Source organism: Arachis hypogaea, chromosome 15 (assembly GCF_003086295.3).
Source record: "Arachis hypogaea cultivar Tifrunner chromosome 15, arahy.Tifrunner.gnm2.J5K5, whole genome shotgun sequence".
NCBI classification, from domain to species: domain Eukaryota; kingdom Viridiplantae; phylum Streptophyta; class Magnoliopsida; order Fabales; family Fabaceae; genus Arachis; species Arachis hypogaea.
In genome coordinates, this window is record NC_092050.1 from 134,977,935 (window position 1) to 134,997,874 (window position 19,940).

At 32.2% G+C, this 19,940-nt stretch overlaps 2 protein-coding genes and 1 long non-coding RNA gene across 3 annotated transcripts; 1 reads left to right on the plus strand and 2 right to left on the minus strand.

Annotated features, from left to right (window-relative positions):
* Positions 1-1,179: 1,179 nt before the first annotated feature.
* On the plus strand, positions 1,180-1,957 carry LOC112750806 (uncharacterized). Its single transcript, XR_003176014.3, has 3 exons — positions 1,180-1,455; positions 1,592-1,689; positions 1,835-1,957. It is a non-coding gene; the product is annotated as an uncharacterized lncRNA (long non-coding RNA).
* Positions 1,958-2,631: 674 nt separating this feature from the next.
* Positions 2,632-8,641, minus strand: LOC140178997 (uncharacterized). Its single transcript, XM_072217000.1, has 5 exons — positions 8,638-8,641; positions 8,093-8,531; positions 7,048-7,970; positions 5,701-6,918; positions 2,632-4,848 (listed from the first exon to the last, which is right to left on the minus strand). Exons 1-5 carry the CDS (start codon positions 8,639-8,641, stop codon positions 4,232-4,234), a joined length of 3,201 nt encoding a protein of 1,066 aa, XP_072073101.1. The 3' UTR covers positions 2,632-4,231.
* A 569-nt stretch (positions 8,642-9,210) lies between these two features.
* On the minus strand, positions 9,211-12,360 carry LOC140178982 (uncharacterized). The gene is made up of 10 exons (XM_072216841.1): positions 11,965-12,360; positions 11,584-11,733; positions 11,234-11,413; positions 11,055-11,135; positions 10,376-10,444; positions 10,101-10,298; positions 9,936-10,016; positions 9,740-9,796; positions 9,537-9,632; positions 9,211-9,428 (listed from the first exon to the last, which is right to left on the minus strand). Exons 5-10 carry the CDS (start codon positions 10,392-10,394, stop codon positions 9,232-9,234), a joined length of 648 nt encoding a protein of 215 aa, XP_072072942.1. The 5' UTR covers positions 10,395-10,444; positions 11,055-11,135; positions 11,234-11,413; positions 11,584-11,733; positions 11,965-12,360; the 3' UTR covers positions 9,211-9,231.
* Between the last annotated feature and the right edge of the window lie 7,580 nt (positions 12,361-19,940).

Consider the following 19,940-nt stretch of genomic DNA (forward strand, 5'->3'; position numbering starts at 1 on the left):
TAACCGTCACAAAAAAAAAATGTTTTCTACAATAGTCATTATAAATGAAATTATCTCGTAGTATATTTTTTTCACCGTCAATAATTGTAACAAAAATTAACAGTAAGTTATTATTGATATTAGTTATTATTGGTGGCAAAAAAGTAGTAATTAAAATATTGTCAAAATTTGTTAATTGACAATTGCTTAACATCAAAAAAATAAAACTAAACAAAAATAACAATAAAAATCATGCTATTGATATATAAAATTAGTTTTAATTAAAAAGGTATTTATTTATTTTTCATTGGTATGTATAGTTCGTTAGACTAAGTAAAAATATTATTTATATATTAAAATTAATCATTAAAATTAATTATTATATATTTATATATAAATATATGTGTAATTTAATTTATTTTTAATGTATATTTTATATTGTAATATATATTTTATTTTGATGGTTAATTTTAATAGTTAATTTTATTATATACCAACATGATTGTATATTAAACTAGTGTAAGTACCCGGGCTACGTCCGGGCCAAATGTAGATCTATTGTTTAAATTTGTTGTTACCAATATATCGTTTTTTATAGCTGTACCTTATAAGTAGGTAAATTTGTAAAAATTCATTGTAAATTTCCATCTTTTCTTTTACAAAATGTCCAATAATAATGTAATAACTTTCAGGCCCGGCCCATATTTACATTTTAAAATGATGATCTGTTCTAAATTTGCGGAGACTTGAATTTTATTCAAATACATTTTTATTGTAATTTCAAATAAGAATAAAAAAACATTTTTGTTGTACTACCGAATAAATAATTATTATTAATAACACTTCTTTAAATAAAATATATTATACCCCGTTATAATGTCCTCAATTTATTCACCATCTTTTTATTTGATTTGTTTGGTAAAAATCTTACTAAAATAGAATAAAGTAGTTTAACCTGATTAAAATAAATAAAAATTTTAATTCAAAAGACAATAAAGACTATTTTCGTAACAACAGAGGCTTGGTGGTTATAAGTATAACTTCGCCTCCACCTACCACTGTTCTGCTTTAACGGCTTTAATTTCAAATACACCATACACAGTACATCAAAAAACTTCCTGGTCTCTCCATCTTCCACTGTGAAAAATTAAAAAAAAATGAAGCATTAATAAGTAGCATCTAAAAATTCTTTGTCTATTCATCTGCCACGGTGAAGAATCCCCAAAAAAATGAAGTACACATAAGCAGCATAAAAAAATTCTCTGTCTGTTCATGTGCCACTATGAAGAATTCCCAAAAGAAGGAAACAAAAATAAGCAGCTCCATCATATTGGCCATTATCTTGCAGATCTATCACGCACTCGCATTCAACATTAGTTTGCTTATGTGTTTTCTGCAATTATTCCTTGAATATGATCACTAAACACGTCTTCTATTCTTCTCCAAAAGCTGATTTGACAATCTTTTTCCTGCCAGGTAATTTTATTTTTGGTTTTTTCAACTATCACATAGCATAGAAAAATTAGTCAAATTATCATATAATGTATTGAATCATACCCTTGATTATGTACTTTAAGGTTCTCCTAAACAATTTGGTTATTGATTCTCACAGGACTCTATTACATTATCGTGATTTATGGGAGAAAGGTGTTTCTAGCTAACCTAAAGCTTGTTTGGCCAGAGATGTGGTTACCAATCTAAATAAATTTGGTATGGAGGACTCTTTCAATGCTTTTATGTTACCAATTAATCTATGTATATTAACATAACATTACAAACGCCATTTTTCCCCTTTTAATAGCTATCTCTGTTTCATTATCATAAATTAAGAATATTTTTAAATTAATCAATACAGGTGATATGCAGATAGCAAGTGTTTCAAATTACACCTTATGTTGACAGTTTGGATCAAGCCTAATGAACTCAACCCTTGAAAAGTGCTCCTAAGGCATGAAACCTTTCATCTACTTAATACAGGATAATAATTTATGCAATCATGTTGCTCAATCACTACTATATATATTATTATATACTATATACTATAATTGTATCATAACATATTACGATATCTTCAATCTCCTATCCCTTCTTTATTATTAGGCTGCATCCTTTCATATAATACATGTGCTTCACCTAGCTAAAAGGAATTTTCAAAAAAAAAACAAAGGGAGGAGGGGGTTGAATTTATCATTTTTATGTGATGCCAATGCTATTTTTTTTCTATTTGTAGATGTAGATGGTAGCCCAACAGTGCAGAAAATTGATGGGTATAGTCAATCAGAAAAACTTTTGAAAATAAATTCACAATGGCATATTTTCATTTCCTCTATCTAAATTGAAAATTTCAAAGAGGTAACATGCATTTTATTAAGAATGATATGAATCAAAATAATTAATTTTTTCTATTTTTTTCTATCAAACTAAATTAGTTCTTGACCAAACTAAATTAGGCCACTAAATTAATGTCAAATAAGTTAGAGACCAAACTAATCAGTTATAGTTGAGTTGCCAAATACCCTCTCTTTTTTTCTCTATTTATTATTCTTCCCTTAATAGTCAAGTGTAAATATTTGTACTGATTACTGAACTTGAGTGAGCATAATATTGGGCCCTGTGTTCTATTTATTTTTCTTCGCTGTCAAATTTCTTTAATTGTGCAGCAATTAGCTATTTAATGTCTTATATTTTGATCTACAACTAATTAAAATATCCATTATCTTCAACTTCCAGATATTGCAATAATACAATGTTTAATTCATTGACAAATCAAAACCACAGCCGGCTTCATCCTAAGTTAATGTTGGGCGCAATCAAAATGGAAAAATGGTCTCTTCCCTCAAATGCAAGTAAGATTGTTTAAAAATACAAATCTTTTTGTTGGATTAAGACTGTTGTTTTACCAATGTGCATGACCAAATTCGATTATAAATTGCATTTAAATTAATTCTATCCCTTTGTGATCTGTGTTAACATCTTAAGACTCGTGTGATCTATAACTCTTATGCTTAGTTGGCAATAGTTTAATGATTGAATTTGGTAAAATTATATGAAAATTCCTTTAAAGTCAATGTGTATTTATGTGGAGAAAATAAAATGCTCAAAACTAAATAAAACTCAGTACCTGTTCCTGACGCAGCTTAAGATTAATACCTCCAGAACACATTCCTCAAACATATGATGGTATGGCTAGTGCTTGATCTTTCAAAATAAATACTTCTTTGAACACGACATTATCTGTTGTTGTTTGGTTATCATAATCGTGACATAACAATATCTTCAACCCTTGCCTATTTGTGACCCTAGATGCTGCCACATACAGCTGTCCGTGAGTAAAAATCGGTTTTTTCAGAATCAAGCCAACTTTTGAAAGTGATTGGCCTTGGCTTTTGTTTATAGTCATTGCATACGATACCATTATAGGAAATTGTCTACGTTGAAACTTGAATGGCATTCGATGATCGGATGGACTTAGGGTTATCCTAGGAATAAAGACTTTCTGGCCTTTGTTTTTTCCGACGCTGCTGCGTGCTTCTATGATTTGCTTACCAAGATTGGTGACCACTAATCGTGTACCATTGCACAAACCTGCTGAGTGGTCGATATTCCTTAACAACATTATAGGGGTTCCAACCTTTAAAGTCAACTCATGATTTGGAACTCCAGAACATTTGATTGTGTTTAGGAATTCAGGTGTGTGTATAGATGCCAATAAGTCATTGTTGGTCTCTGTTGGGCATGCCTTGTCTGAGCTATAATACATTTGTGCTTCAATAGGATTTAAGCTCATCATGTAATTATTTATTTCATCAACTAATTGCAAAGTTGGAGCAAGTATTGCCCGATCTTAAATGTGATCATCAATATTTTTTCCTAAAAAAAGTTCTAGATAAGTTACTTTGCATATTACCTCTATCGGGTCATCCCAATCTTTAACCAGGATGTCATCAGGGATCTCAATCTTGTCACACACATCCCCTGGTGTTCCATGACTACCATCACCAATACCAAGTATCCAATCAGCGAATTCTTTTAGCTCAGATGACCTTGTGCTAGAGTCAGTTGCCTTCAACCTCATGTTTTTTGTCAATGTCAACAGCTTGCAATTATTCCAAATGTATGAGGAGTTTATAGTTGCGTTAACAACCTCTTGTCTAGTTCCCTTAGGGATAACTGGGAGAATCTGTCGGAAGTCTCCTCCAAACACAACTGTCTTCCCTCCAAATGGTTGGTCAAAGTTGTTTGGATTCCTGAATCATAAAATGTCACGCATAGTCCTATCAAGAGCTTTAATACAGAATCTATTCACCATGGGGGCCTCATCCCAAATGATTAGCTTTGTTTTAATTAATAGCTCAGCCAATGCGCTACCTTGCTTTATGTTGCAAGTTGAGAATTCATCTAAGTTTAGTGGGGTTGCAAAACGTGAATGTGCTGTTCGACCACCGGGTAATAGTAGAGATGCAATCCCACTTGAAGCAACAGTAAGCACAAGTTGTGACCTTGATCTCAATGCAGATGCTAATGTCTTCCAAACAAAGGTTTTTCCAGTCCCCCCGTAACCATACAGAAAGAATACTCCACCGTTGCCATTCTGAACTGCCTCCATGACTTTTTGGTAGACAACTATTTGCTCATCAGTTAGGTGTCGCATGTAAGTTGCATGCTCTATAGCCAACTGTCTTCTATCGTATCGGAGCTCGTCACAAATTAACCTATTCATCCCGTCGACATTAAGACCACTATTAACCTGACTCATATCTAGAATTGGCATTGGTGGATAATCTTTAAGACTCTTGTTGAAAAAGTTAAGTAATTTCTCAATTTCAATCAGCGTCAATTCCTTCAACTCAACATCAGTAAGGACTAACTCTGTGTTCATGCAAAACAAATAATATACAAATGAATGATAATCAACACATTCAATTAAATATAAATTAATAATTTTATGAAGTTAAGATACATAGAGCAACTTAATATGATAATAGAGTACACATTAGAATTTCCTGAATTAATCAACAGTTAAAGAATATTCTAAGTTAACTATATATATGTAATAGATATTCTTGTGAATTGTAAACCCAAAAGAATTTCTATACACTACACAACTATGGGCTTAATAAGTATCATGTTACGCATTTTGGTTCATTTGTTATATCCTAATGTGATTTATTTAATGTAATAAGTTGCAAAAATCTAAAACCACACAGTATATCTGATAAAAAATTTATCATGGTAACAAATGAAATAATATAGAAATAGGCTGAGGTCGATATTTTAAGCCTATATTACTAATATTCTAAGGATCACTTATGCATATATGGCTAAATTTAGGCCTTTATAATTAATACTTAAATATTTATGTTTGTATAGTCCGTTTATAATCACCTTATTTATAGATTAACATAGTTTATTTTGTTTGACCGAATAGAAGTATTTATATATTATTTTTCTGGTTACGAATAGGACATCCTACATCTATTCCTTGACTAACTATATAAATATATGAACTAATTCACCTACTAAGAAGTGCTAGTACATATCTCCATAATAATATAACACATCAGTAGACAATCACCATTCTTTCCTACCCAGTAGTTTAGGTCAATATTCTTTTCATAATCTAACTTGCTTTCATATTATAAGCATTAACAGGAAAACTGCAACATGGATATTAGTCATGTAGTAAATTCTGGGAAATGATTGAAATAAGCTCTTAGTTACCTGGATTGTCAAGTAATCTTCTCTGTATATGAAGTATGTCATCGTATAAAATAGTCCAAGTCTTTTCCCAAACATGCTCCGGTGATTCCATGGAATTGGAAAATAGCAGTGTTGCAAAAAGTTTCCTCAAATACGTTCCTGATCCCCAATGACTCGCTTCCTCTAAAGCATCGATATATTTCTTGTCATCATCAAGCAGACCACATGCGTAACATGCCTCTTTGAATGTTGAATACACAACACCATCTATAGACCTGATCTCCTCATGTGAAGTTGGTCTCCTGACGTAATTGAGTAGTAGTCTTAGGTAATAACGCTCACCTGATCCTAGAGGAACATAGAAAATCCTTCCAATAACAGAATGTGTTTTTTGAGGCAACCACACCCTTTCACTCGCCTTCCACACAAACTTTGTAGGTAGCTCTGAATATGTCAATGACCTTGCTTCCGTGTAATCCTTGTTTGCTTGAAACCATCCTAAAAATATGGACTCCTTCACAGATGCTTGTTTTATAACATCATCTAGATTTTCATGGTCTTTAAATATTATATTCTGTTCATCGGGTAAGTGAAACCCTAATCTCACAACCGATGGGTCTCTATAATGTATGTTAAAACCAAATATCCTCCAAGCTGCTTCACATGGAGATATGTACCTACAATCATAATACATGCTCACCTCGTCATATTCATTTAGTTCAGCACTCTCTGTGGCACTCTTATAGAATGAAGCTGTCACACGATCATGACCTTTGTTGACATATTTGAACAAATACTTAATTGATCTTGATTGGTTACACCACTCAACATTTATGTGAGCCCCATACCTCATAAGCAGTAGCCTGTTGTGAGGAACCACAAAACGGTTATCAAGATCCACTCCCAACTTGTTGATAGTTCTTCCATCTTCCCTGCGTCTATAAATCGGATAACCATCATCATCGACAATTGTGTGCTCGAGAAATCTCTTGGGAAAGTGACGAATACATTTACCATTTTCCATGCATGGTGAATCTTTCCTAGCCAACCCGCATGGTCCATGTATCATATGCTTCTGTACCGCTTCAAAGTATTCAGGATCTAGTTCCTTATCCGGTATCTCAGCTGATATTATTTTGTCAATATCCTCGGCTGTCGAATACTTGTCATCCTTATGTAAGAACAAAAGTATATGTGCGTGTGGTAGTCCACGTTTCTGGAATTCAATTGTATACACAACTGCAATAGTGATATTTCATGTATCAGTTCGACCTAATAAACATGATAACATAGACAATGGAATATGAAAAAAATTTGTATTTAATTCCTTATCTTATGGTATCATAAAGATGTACTTAACTAAATTACCTACAGAAACTCTTCCAAAAATCGTGTTCACTCTTATATCTTTAATCAATAAATCCAATTTAGCCTTGAATGCCCTGCAAACTATGTCTGGTCTATCCTCTGGATTTAATTCTCTATTCTTAATAAACTCTTCGACCTCGGGCCACTTGGGATTGCATGTGAAGGTAATGAATAGATCTGGATAACCAACAACCTTACATATCGCCTTTGCGTCTTGGTAGTTTTGAATCATATACCTTGGACCCCCTGTGAATGATGATGGTAGTATAATACATTTGCCACGCGATGATGGTGTTGTTTCCCCACTAAGAACTGCTTCCTTTATTCCTTTGTACATCTCACATCTAAATTTCTCCTGGTCTAGTCGTATAAAGTTTAGTCGCGACGATTCAATCATTGAGTACCCATCGACCAAAAACTGTTGGAACAATCGCCTAGAGTATAGCAAGGGAGATCCATCTGCTAACATTTCTTGTATTCTAAATGCGAAAAATTCTCTCATTGATACTTCCTGACGCCCTTTACCAGCATTTTGATTACGGTTATTAAGTGGTATATCTTCCTTGTAACCGTCCTCTCCATAGGGAAATAACAAAGGATACTGTAATCTTAGGTAAGCCGGATTGAGTTGATTGATCCTTTGTAGTTTTCCAGTTTGTGTTTCAACCACGATGTCTCTATCTGTCTTGTATATATCAAAATCATCAACAATTAGTGCTGCAACCTCATTTGTCGAACGCAAATTGTATCTTCTACCATCCTTTCCTCGCTTCCCTAATAGCCTAAGCTTGATTGTGGTATTTGCATCTTTGGCGACTGACTCTCTGGCCATACGAAACGCCTTCACCAATACGTTGTTTTCATCCAACATCTTTTTTAAGTCTCTAACAATATCTTCGTGTATCTCTTTGTTCTTTTCACCCCTACATATACGTATGATATAATCAGAAAGAGAAATCAGTGCGATCAATACTTTTTAACAGTTATTTTTAGACGTTCTAAATAAAATACACCAACAGTATGATATTATGGTTGTGCTACTTACCAAATAGCGGCCATGCGATTTTGAACCTCATTCTGGGTATCAAAGACATACAGTTGTGCAAATTTGGGGTAGTTTCCTTCTGGTGGTATTAGACTACCCATTAGGTGATAGTTCTCACCGGAAAGAATAAATGTTGGTGGGCCTCTAGAAGTAGTTACACCACGGTCTATCTTCGCACCCATTGATGTAAATTGGAACATGCCATTATAAGATCTTATATTATCTCGGAAATGCTTGCTCTTTGTACTATTATTGAACAACAACTCATATAGCACTTTGGGGGCTTCTTGTAGTTGTGGAACTTGAAGCTTTCCTCCATTACAACATAATTTGAATTTTGGTTCAGTTGAGTTGTAGCTTTTGTTTGCCCTCTCATCATACCAAAAAAGAGCATTGCAGTGTTCACACTCATAAAATGCGCTCCCCATGTGCATGTATTCTGCATTGGTATAGAATATTTAGCACTCATACGTAATTATGATATGGTGCTTAATATTTGTAGTTCAATTGACCTACTTATTTAAAAACCTTTAATTGAATCGTACCCATATTATGTTGTTCAATGGCAGACACGTCTCCGTTGGCCCTTTTGGATTTTTTTTACCTGACAGAACAGTGTGTGAGTTTCAAAATTTTATGGTGCATGCAAAGAACAAATATCTAGTGTTTTATATGTTAACCATTAGTATAATTCGATAAAATTAATTAAGCAATCCACGATTGATTGTAACATATGTCTGGATAAAAACTGTCTTAAGTGGACACATTATGAAGCCTTAGAAAATCATATCACTCAAATGTTAACTACATACCACTCTTTCTGGTGCAATCATTTTTTCAGCTGGCATAGTTCTTTGTGTTCCTGAAATTCCTGCAAATTTTCACCCAAAATTTATGTGGTCAAATTACTTAAACACCTAAAATTGTGACTCAATCCATTCATACATTGGATATAAATAAAGCATACATTGGATATAAATAAAGCCTGTATCAATTTATGTTGTAGCACTGAATAACTTTGGAAACTATGTTGATTAGCATTGCTTCGACCCAATGTTACCTCTGCCTAGTATAGTATTCATGAACAAAAACATTCCAATCCACAACGAAAAACTTGCTTAGATTATATATAATCAGTTCTAACAAATACTCTTAACTACTACTAATCTAGTCATGAAATGTTTCACCGCAAAAATTATTAATGACTGCACCACATCCAGTCGAATCAACATAACATAAAGATATATTTGCACACCTAGCTCGATAGGTGAATCTTCAATTTGTCTTCTTCTTTGCATTTTTTGCCTTCTATCCCTTCTAGCAGCTCTCCTTTCCTCTATTACATGTAATATGCAGTCAAATTTATATTTAATAAATCACTATAGATAACTATTTGATAGCTGATGCTTGAAAAGATAAAAGTGTATATTTTTTCTCTATTCACCTTGTATTAGCATGTTCCATTGTATGCCATCAGTTGATGTATTAATGAGGTCGACTAAAACTGCTTTATCAATAAGTGACTCTGACAATGACTCCCCTGTATGTGCACCCTTTCTGTTATCACTTGATTCTTATAATTCATATGTGTTTATAAAAATATCTGAATTTATAACTTTGACCCACATTTTAGTTATTGTGTGTTACCTTGAGCAGAAGTGTAGCCCGACACTGTTCTATCCACTGTAATTGAAGAGTTTGTCCCTACAACGAATAAAATAAAAAAATACACCATTTAATATGCTTATATGTAATCATTGTTAGGCAACTATAAGATTGTTTAATTGTCAACACAAAGTAAGTGTAGTGATTGAAATTAGATATCTAAACAAATAATCTTTACCTGTTTGTGTCTGAGCTACTTTGGCCAACTTTTTGTTAGCTAGTTTGAGTACTCTTTCATTCCTAGCAAGTCTTGTTGCATCTACTCAAGAATTTTATTTCTTTATATCTTAGAAAGAGCATTATACTTTAGCAAATCTGATTATTTAAAATAGAATAGACTTACCTCTTGATGGCATAGATTGTATACCAAAATTATTTTCTAGCCGCAAATTAGTACAATCATTGGTTTGTATATAGTTTTGCAAGCTCCCATTCAAATCTTGTTGCTCCATACACATTCCACATGGCACGCCCTGTAAATGATTTTCCTTATCTTCTGAACTGAATATTCTATAATCTTCTTCCACACACATTATATTCCCTGCACAAATCAATGTATTTTCAACTATTATGCTTATATACACTAATCTAGATTTTTTATTTCAGTTTATTAATTACCTGAACCGATGGAGCACATTTGTTAGCTCAATCCCTCGGTTAGGAAACTTGTATTAGCTATTAGAGATGCTGCATAAAATGAATGAACATGTGTCAATTTAAGCATAGACTAAGAAGTTAATGCTATTTCCTATGCTTTTTGGAATCTACTTCATTATAAATGTATGCGTTTGATTTAACCTAATCCCTTAGTAAAAAAATGTACAATATAACTTATATATGCTATACTCTCCTTATATGTTCTCATTAGTGGTTATGCATCTTGAGTTTAGTAAAATATTTTTTATAGTAATTTTATCTTGATTGGTGAATAACACATATCCTCTTCTATTCTATACACACACACATACACACTAACTTGAATATGTTACTGTCCATTGATTACATTAAGCGATAAAGTAGATTTGTTGGTCAATCCATCTGTTAAGGGACTTGTAAACATTATTGAAAAGATTGTAGAAAATTTTATAAACATCTTATCAAAAAGTGTAAGTTTTATGCATCAACTAAGAGGTTAATGCTATTTTCTGTGAGTTATGAACCATATTTTGGTATAACATTCTATTTATGATTTATCCTAATCGATTTATCTAAATTGAACCATATAACTCATATGCAACACTTTGATGAAAACATCACTTCATCGACTTTAGTAAATTAAATTTCTTTGTAAGTTTACCTTGATGGTGAGCAACTCCTTAGCACTTTCTTTTCTTCACTAATTTCAATGTCTGTTCCATCCTAAAATGCCTCCCGAGATCTGATGATGTAAACATGTTGCCCCATTAGTTGTTCATGGTGAAAGTAATGGTAACGACTGAATCTGAATAATATGGTTTCATCCAGTTAATGTTGTACCTTGTGCTAGCCGATTGTTTCCCAAAACTTGACATTCCTCCCTTGTATTTATTCTGTAATTCCTATCAATGTAGATAGCCTCGACATTCGTAGTACTTACTCTGTGAGAGATTTTATTTGTGCTATGTATAGTGTTGGGTGATTCTCCCACTAACATTGTCTGTGCAATTGGTCCCATATCTGCAACGGTCATTTCTAACCTCATAACAGCTCTTCTCATATTCATCCCATTATGGCTTTTATAATTATTTATATGCTTGCATATTATGGATGAATACACCTTTTCACGTGTCATTTCTGAAGTTGATAAAACTTTCTTATTCACAGCTAAATTTTCAATAAATACATACCTGTAGGTGAAGAGTCCTTGAGCCCATAGTGGTGATTTATTTCTGCTGTTACAAAACTGCTAACTGTCGTGTTTGCCATGCTTGTCCAATGACTATTCCCATATTCATCGACCTTTCGCTTATTATTTGATAAGCTAGAACTTTCTTCAACTGTACATCTCATACAGTTAAGAAAATATAGTGAATCTGAATAATATTATGCATAAGTGAATGACTAAAAGTACTTGGATTTAGCTACTACTTCCATGTAAAAATGAAGACATAATTATTTACACTTTTGAATATGACAGGACTCTGATGAAAGTGGCTGTTGCATTTGATGGCAATTTGTAGTATGGCAAGACTCATTTACTGGTTTAAATTTTTAATAAAAAGTTTTACCTTGAGTATTTAAATCTGAACGGTTTTGGATCTCTTCCAAAGGGAACCTGCAACCTATGCTATCTACACATTTTTCATTCGAAATATGAACACTAATCTTCTTCTGGTCTGATTTGGTTTGACTACCCATCACTTAACTGGAAAATGGTGGTGTGAAGACTATCTCATGTTACATATGTGCAATTTTCACATATTCAGTCTCCATCTTGTTGCTTAAGTCTTTTTGAGGTAGTAGGAAATTATTTTTTTCAATTTTGTGTGGCAGACCAAGCTCTTTCATGTGTAAGTTTAGAATAATGAGCTCAATACTACCATTATGTGTGTTGTCTATGAACTGGTGCTATTGCAAACCTAAGGTCATGCATTATGTTAGACCACAACTCTATATTTTTCAAATAATTTCTCTTCATTCAGTCCTAAATAATTTCTTTCATGTACTTATTATGGATAACCCTCATTTTATGTGGTCAATATTAAGATAGTCATGTGTTTCAGTCAACCACTGGTGTCTCGTTAATCTGAATATCTTTGTTTAACTTGAGCTACACTTGAAAAACCCCATGTGTCAACTTCTTTTTTTATGTATCTTAATCTAATTGAATTTTAATTTTTAAAAATTAACACAACGTTGATTGTCATATCACTTAAACTCTATTTATATCTATTATTCTAATAAGTTGATTATAACATCTTATTTATCATAATTCTTGAGATTTTCAGCCTTTTTGGCTTTAGGCAATATGATATATGTGCTAATATGCACTATTCTTTATTTGTTTCATTATTAGCTTGCATTAACATGTGATGGTAGATGGTTACACACTTTCATGGTAGTTATCATCAGTAGAATTACTTCATATTTAGATAAGTAGTTCACTGATAGACATTTATAAAAAATATAAAAATTTTACAGGATACTTTTGCATAACACCTCAGCGGTATTGTTCATCTACCCAATACCTAATTGAGGTAATGCAAGTACAACAACAAAATTTAAAAATACATTAGACATAAATTCATAAACCCTAATTAAGCTTAGACATTTTCATGCCTAGGAACATACTGCTATAATAACAACTTTGACAACACCTAATAGATAGAACAACATAACTTTCAGAATGATAAATTAACCAAACATCACAATTGGATATTAAACCATGAAGAGCCCTTCAGAATGGAGTGTGATTGTTTTTACATTGACATGATCGTGCCAAGTGCGGTAGACCAAATTCTCTCTTCTACCCTCCATGTACCTAAGCCTTGAAAGAATAACATCAATTGCTTCTGAGTCATTTGAACAGCCATGGCCACTTCTAGCTTCCAAAACTAATATTATGTCCTTGCCAACAAAAAGGGATGGAGTATATGGAATGCCAAATCCAGACACCCTGCTCATCTTCTCCCAATTGAGATTTGAATCCCAATCACTTTTCAGTTGCCAAACCATAACCTGCCTTGTGAACCCAATGTTATGATATGTTACAAAACCAACACCATCATTGAAATTGGTCAATGCGTGGTAATCAGATTTCACTTGAACGGGAATGACAGCTTCATGAAACATCCTCTGAAGAAGGTTGAAAGTAACTATTGAGTCTGCATCCGCTAAATTAGGTCCTGCCCACCCTATCCAGTAAAAAACTCCTTCATTTATAACATACTTAGGACCGATCTTCTGCACACTGGTTTCAAAGGTCCCAGAATGAGTCCAATCCCTTTCAAATGATGTATACAAAGACCAAGAAAGAGTTGTTTGAGAATAAAACTTCTTATAAGCATGGATAATCCGATACTCTACCGTGTCATGCAAGAACCCAAATGCATAAAGCGACAAAGCGTGACCGGCGTGCGTGCTGGCTTCGTCTCTTGCATATCGCCTCTTACGGGTGAGAGGGTTCCAAATAAGTAGGTGTGAGTTTAGGCCACCCATTGAAATCCTCAAGCAAACATTTCCATAGTCGGAACCGATTAATGCGTAAAACCCATACTGGTTGATGTCTACGGGTACATCGAATTGTACTTGATGACCAGAGTCCAGAAAAGCTCTTACAAACCATATAGAGTTTTCATCATTTGGGGGGTAACCGATCCCGATGATGACACTCCTGTTGCAATCCTTATTTTCTCTAAAGTGTTCGTTCAAGAACAATGGTGTGCAAAGTTTGAAGTTCCAACCCCTGCTCAAGCTCCTGCACCTCCCAGCCGTCTTGGGATCTGTTTTTGCAATGATCCTCCATATAAGCTCGTCAGCTAGATGTGGAAGTTTAATACACATTAGTGAAGAGTCACTCATTATGGAAACACAATTTGTAAAGTTTTTACAAAACCCTTTAAGTGAGACAGAACAGAGTGTTGGTTTGTCACTAACTAATTTGAGTTTCATGGAATTTATATAAATGTATACTCATAACTGCCTCTTGCCAATGAAAGGATTTTGTAGTCTTGAATGAAATTGAAATATTGCCTATTTTGCCCGCCTGAGATGAAGACATATATCAATATATACCATTATATGATGTACTCCTTGTATTAGTATTTATTTAATTTTGCTGAAGTCTTGTATTATTTTAGAAAAAAAATCTTTTTCAATCTCGTAAGACTATTGGGAGTAATGTAAAATTAGCTTCTATCTACTATCTCATAGAATTTCATATAGAGCCCATTAGTCTAAATGCTTATCCACCACATTTAACTGGATATGAAGCTCGTAAGATTAGACAATTAACAATTATAGTCAAAAATTTTTTTGACGTGTCAAGATGAATTAGGGTCTATTTGATATGATATGGTTCCCTAACTTTATCCTTGCAGAGATACTACATATCACATCAAACTTAGCCAGTTGTTTATAATTTTTATCCTTAGGTCATTAGTCAATTTAGTTTTACATAGTGGCACAACAACCAAAATGATATAGCTAAAATGTCCATTCATTACCCTAATAGGAAATAAATCTTATTGTCATCCTAAACACTAAAGCCTCGTTTATATAAATTCATGTGCATTTGACATCGTATATCTTTTAATTAGTCATGTTTGGTCTAAATCATCAAAAGAATAAACAACTGACCATTATTTTAATATATTAATTAAATTTAGATTGTCTTTAGCATGCAATCAAAATAAAGTTCACCGCCTAAGGGAATTGGAATGACCAAATAAGACTTTATTCAATTGATAGGTTTTGCCCCACCATCTGAAATATTTTTTCCGTTATTAAATATATTCCTAAAATTATATTATTTGATATTATCCCTGTCAACTAATATAATTACATTAGAGTGTTTATTTTTTATGTTTAATAAATAAAAAACTCAACAATGTATTAAAAATTGTATTAGTAGGGCTAAGTTCAAATATTTATATATAGTGACTAAGATAAATCTCTTTTGTTATTGCTAAAGATAATTATTGCACACATTTATATCAGACCTATATTTTTATATGTCTCTGACTATGAATTCAACACGTTATACTTAAGATTTTGAGCGTATTGGTAATGATGAGACTTACTTCTATTTAGCTAGGTTTTGATATATGCATTAGTAGAACCTGCATATATAGTATTTTATGCATAAACTTTATATGTAATGACCTAATACAAATATTTCAAAAATCTTAAAAGCCATAAATAATTGCTATAATCCAACGGTCAAAATTGATGTTTTTAAGTGATTGTAGTTATGATCTCTGTTCATTTTACTAATCATGTATGACGTTGTTGGTGATGGAAGCTATTAATCAATCCTAACACATTAGTGGTGGGTTCTAAACATTGTAAATGGTTTGATTTTTTGTTTTACTGATGCAAGTTTTTAAAATTCCTCTTGCTTAATAATTAATTACTGGGTGAAATATCTTTGATGAGTGTGCCTTAAGATTTCTTTTCCCGATCTTTTTTGGGCGAATACTCAACCTGACATTAGTCAATTATCTATCTATCATATCTACCTAGATATCAGTCTTGTGAGAAAAGACAATTAATAATTTGGTGTTAAAATTTTTTAGAGTATCCAAAAGAGTGTACGGCGTTTATGTGATATATGCTATGGTCAAAGCGTATTATCCTATTGCTTATCTATCCTATTTACCCGGATCTCAATCTTTTGAAATCACACAATTAGCAATTTGGTGCAAAAAAACTTTACAGTATGAAAAAGGGTGCACAAAGTTTATCTAATATATGCTATAGGTCAAAGTATACCATCTATCTTGGTTTTGATACTGGTATAAAATCCCTAGATAAGATTTTTTCTTGTTATTATACAAATTAGTCAAAAACTTTCTATCCTAGCAGCATGTATGTTTGACAATTCACAAATAAGTTCAACTCCACTTTTGGGAGTTCATTAGGGTGTATTTCATTTTAATTTTTAGGCTATTGATACAATCTATACAACATATGCTGAAAGTGGAGACTCTTTAGGCCAAAAAAAACAGACATGTAGGTTTGACATTCTTCGAAAAAGTTCAAATTGACTTTTGAAAGTTGGTTAAGGTGTCTATCATTTGAAATTATTTCAATATTTTTTGTGTGTTGAAAATGAAAAAAATTCAGAGATTAGATCTTTTGTTCTTACCCGCAATTTATGCCAACATGTTTCACAATATATTAGGCCTTCTTGATCTTTCAAAAGGAGGTTAGTCCCTCATCGGTGACAATCAGATTTTATATATTAAAATAAAAATAGTATTGCTGAAAATAGATGCCTGTCTCTGTTTCTCTTAGTCTGTGATTGATATCCATATATTTCTTGTTCCAAATAAATCTCTAGTCCCATCCAGTGAGGGATTCTATCTAAAAAAATATGAAATAGTTATCCAAAATTTTTTATAACAAAGAAGGTATTTAGATTTCAAGAGACTCACCCATTTACCTTATTCTATTATCCAAGGATTCCTATTATCTAAAGTCATTATTAATTTATTAAAACATATATCTATTTCTACCAAACCCTATTTTTTTAGTAATACTCTCGTTGGGCAAGGTGATGGCATATCATGATCTGTAATAATATTATATGGAATATATTGTATGAATGAATGATGTGATGAATCTTCCTTTCTTTCCTCTGAATAAGTTTTCATAAAGTAGTTAAAAGATAACCCTTTCAATGAGTCAAAGTATTTGAAGATATCTTGCTTCTTAAAACGGATAAAAATTCAAATTTAAAAAAACTGTCCTTTTTTGTGTGTTGAAAATGAAAAAAATTCAGAGATTAGATCTTTTGTTCTTACCCGCAATTTATGCCAACATGTTTCACAATATATTAGGCCTTCTTGATCTTTCAAAAGGAGGTTAGTCCCTCATCGGTGATAATCAGATTTTATATATTAAAATAAAAATATTATTGCTGAAAATAGATGCCTGTCTCTGTTTCTCTTAGTCTGTGATTGATATCCATATATTTCTTGTTCCAAATAAATCTCTAGTCCCATTCAGTGAGGGATTCTATCTAAAAAAATATGAAATAGTTATCCAAAAACTTTTATAACAAAGAAGGTATTTAGATTTCAAGAGACTCACCCATTTACCCTTGTTCTATTATCCAAGGATTCCTATTATCTAAAGTCATTATTAATTTATTAAAACGTATATTTATTTCTACCAAACCCTATTTTTTTAGTAATACTCTCGTTGGGCAAGGTGATGGCATATCATGATCTGTAATAATATTATATGGAATATATTGTATGAATGAATCATGTGATGAATCTTCCTTTCTTTCCTCTGAATAAGTTTTCATAAAGTAGTTAAAAGATAGCCCCTTCAATGAGTCAAAGTATTTGAAGATATCTTGCTTCTTAAAACGGATAAAAATTCAAATTTAAAAAAACTGTCCTTCTTGTTATACGGTTCCATGGCAACACCTTCCATGATGTACTATTCTTTCTACAATTTTTAGAAAGTGCTTAGTACCTCTTTTTAGACCAATATATTTTTTTGAATAAAAAAAATTCTTATACCATTATTCAACCATCTATAGATCCAATGGATTTAAATTCATTAATATTTTAAATTTTGATGTCTCATGCTACTTTTTCTTGATCGAAGCTTCACTTATTGATTCAACCTAGTAGATATAGAAAAAATCTATTGTTTGTAGCTATTAGGGACTATATAGCATTGATTTATAATGAATATATTTTTTTTAAATCATATATCAGAATTACTTGTTTATTGCCTCAACAAATTATATAATGAATATTCCTTAATTTTTCTTGAAGTAAGTTTTGATAAAGTTTGGCTAAGTAAGACATTTTGTTTTACTTGATAACTGCAGCAAATAAAATAGGATAACCAAGACTGTCATTGAGCTCCCCTTGTGAGGGCAGATACATTAGTTACAAGTAATAAAATTATTTGACTTACGTTAAAGGTTATTTAGCATGTCCAAAATGTAAAAAGTGGTACTATTTAGTTACAGTCTAAATAAAAAAAATCCTTTAAAATTCTATATAGATCCCATTAAGCTAAATGCTTATCCATCACATTTAATTGGATATCAAGCTTGTGAGATTAGAATATTAACAACTATAGTCCAAATTCACAAATATATTGCTAATGAAGCTTAATATAAATACTGCATTGGAATTAAAAATAATGTACTGCTACACTGTTCATATGAAAGTCACATATAAAATTTACCTTAAAATGCATTAGCCTAATAATTACATACCAAAGTCATTCACCATACTTCGAAATAACCGAGTACCATAAATTGGCATACTTATGGCTGAACTAATACAAAAACAAAAGTACTACACATATCAAAATGCAGAAACCTCTAAACATTGTCAATCTGATTCCATAACTGTATCAAAATATAGGAACCAAAATAATCCGCATACCAAACAACATACTAAGATCCAACCATGCTATTAATCATGCATTATGCCTAATTATCACTCCCACTAATTTGCATCTTCTGCCTCTTTCCACCCTTGCGACTGAACTTGTTCGTGGAAAATCCCAATTCATCTTCATTATCAACATTTATAGGCAAAGACTGTTTCATCCCCATGGTAGCTCTTTTAGCTGGGGTTTTCTCTTTGAGGCTGGTGACACTGTCCTCAATACCATCCTGAGAACAGCAACATTATAATTCCACCTTTATGTATATAAAAATTACTTGTAAAAAAAAGATGCCTTGTTAGCAATGATATTATATGAGCTCACCATAGAAAAAATAGAATCAGTGTCATTTTGCATATTGGCCAAAACTGTCGACACGTTGATCGAGTCACTGCACCCATTGTCCTATAAATGGGCACACAATAATCCTACTTATACATTATAATATACATGCTAGCATAGTTAATATTCCCATTGTCAAAATGAAATAACTAAAGCACATACAGTTATAACATCAAAGTCGAGATTATGCACTTCCTTGGGGTGATTCATCTCTATAATCTCCTCATCATCACATATTTTCATGATAGTATAGACCTGGTCATATTGTCTAATGTTCGATGATTTAACGTTAATCTTGAAAAGTAACTTCCTACCCATCATGGTTTCCAAAGCCGGGGGGGTATCCATCTCCATCAAAAGCCTAGGGTGTTTATAGATATCAATCAATATACTTGTTAAAAAAAAATAAAGATCAACTGCAAATCTTACATAATATACTTGATAAAGTTCAACAAACATTTTTAAAAAAACAAAGGGGTTACGCATCTTAAGTATAACTGCATATCTTACAAAATCATATAATGAATTTTCCTTAATTTTTCTTTGAATAAGCATGATAAAGTTTGGCTAAGTTACACATTTTATTTTACTTGATAACTGCAACAAATAAAATAGGACAATCTAAACTGTCATTGAGCTCCACTCATGAGGGGTTGATACATCAGTTACATTGGATAAAATTATTTTACTTACATTGAAGGTTAATTAGCAAGTCGACAATGTGAAAAGTAGTATTATCCAATTATAGTCTAAATAATACCTCGTTCTTGACCTGGTC

Bases quoted from the DNA above. Each gene is read 5' to 3' on its own strand.
- LOC140178982 (XM_072216841.1), bottom strand. The intron at 10,017-10,100 runs GTAAGTCTATTC...ATTCTTGAGTAG, and splicing joins ACAATCTATGCCATCAAGAG to ATGCAACAAGACTTGCTAGG. The intron at 9,633-9,739 runs GTAACACACAAT...GTGCACATACAG, and splicing joins GGGCTACACTTCTGCTCAAG to GGGAGTCATTGTCAGAGTCA.
- LOC140178997 (XM_072217000.1), bottom strand. The intron at 7,971-8,092 runs GTAAGTAGCACA...ACGTATATGTAG, and splicing joins AATCGCATGGCCGCTATTTG to GGGTGAAAAGAACAAAGAGA. The intron at 6,919-7,047 runs GTAATTTAGTTA...TCACTATTGCAG, and splicing joins TTTTGGAAGAGTTTCTGTAG to TTGTGTATACAATTGAATTC.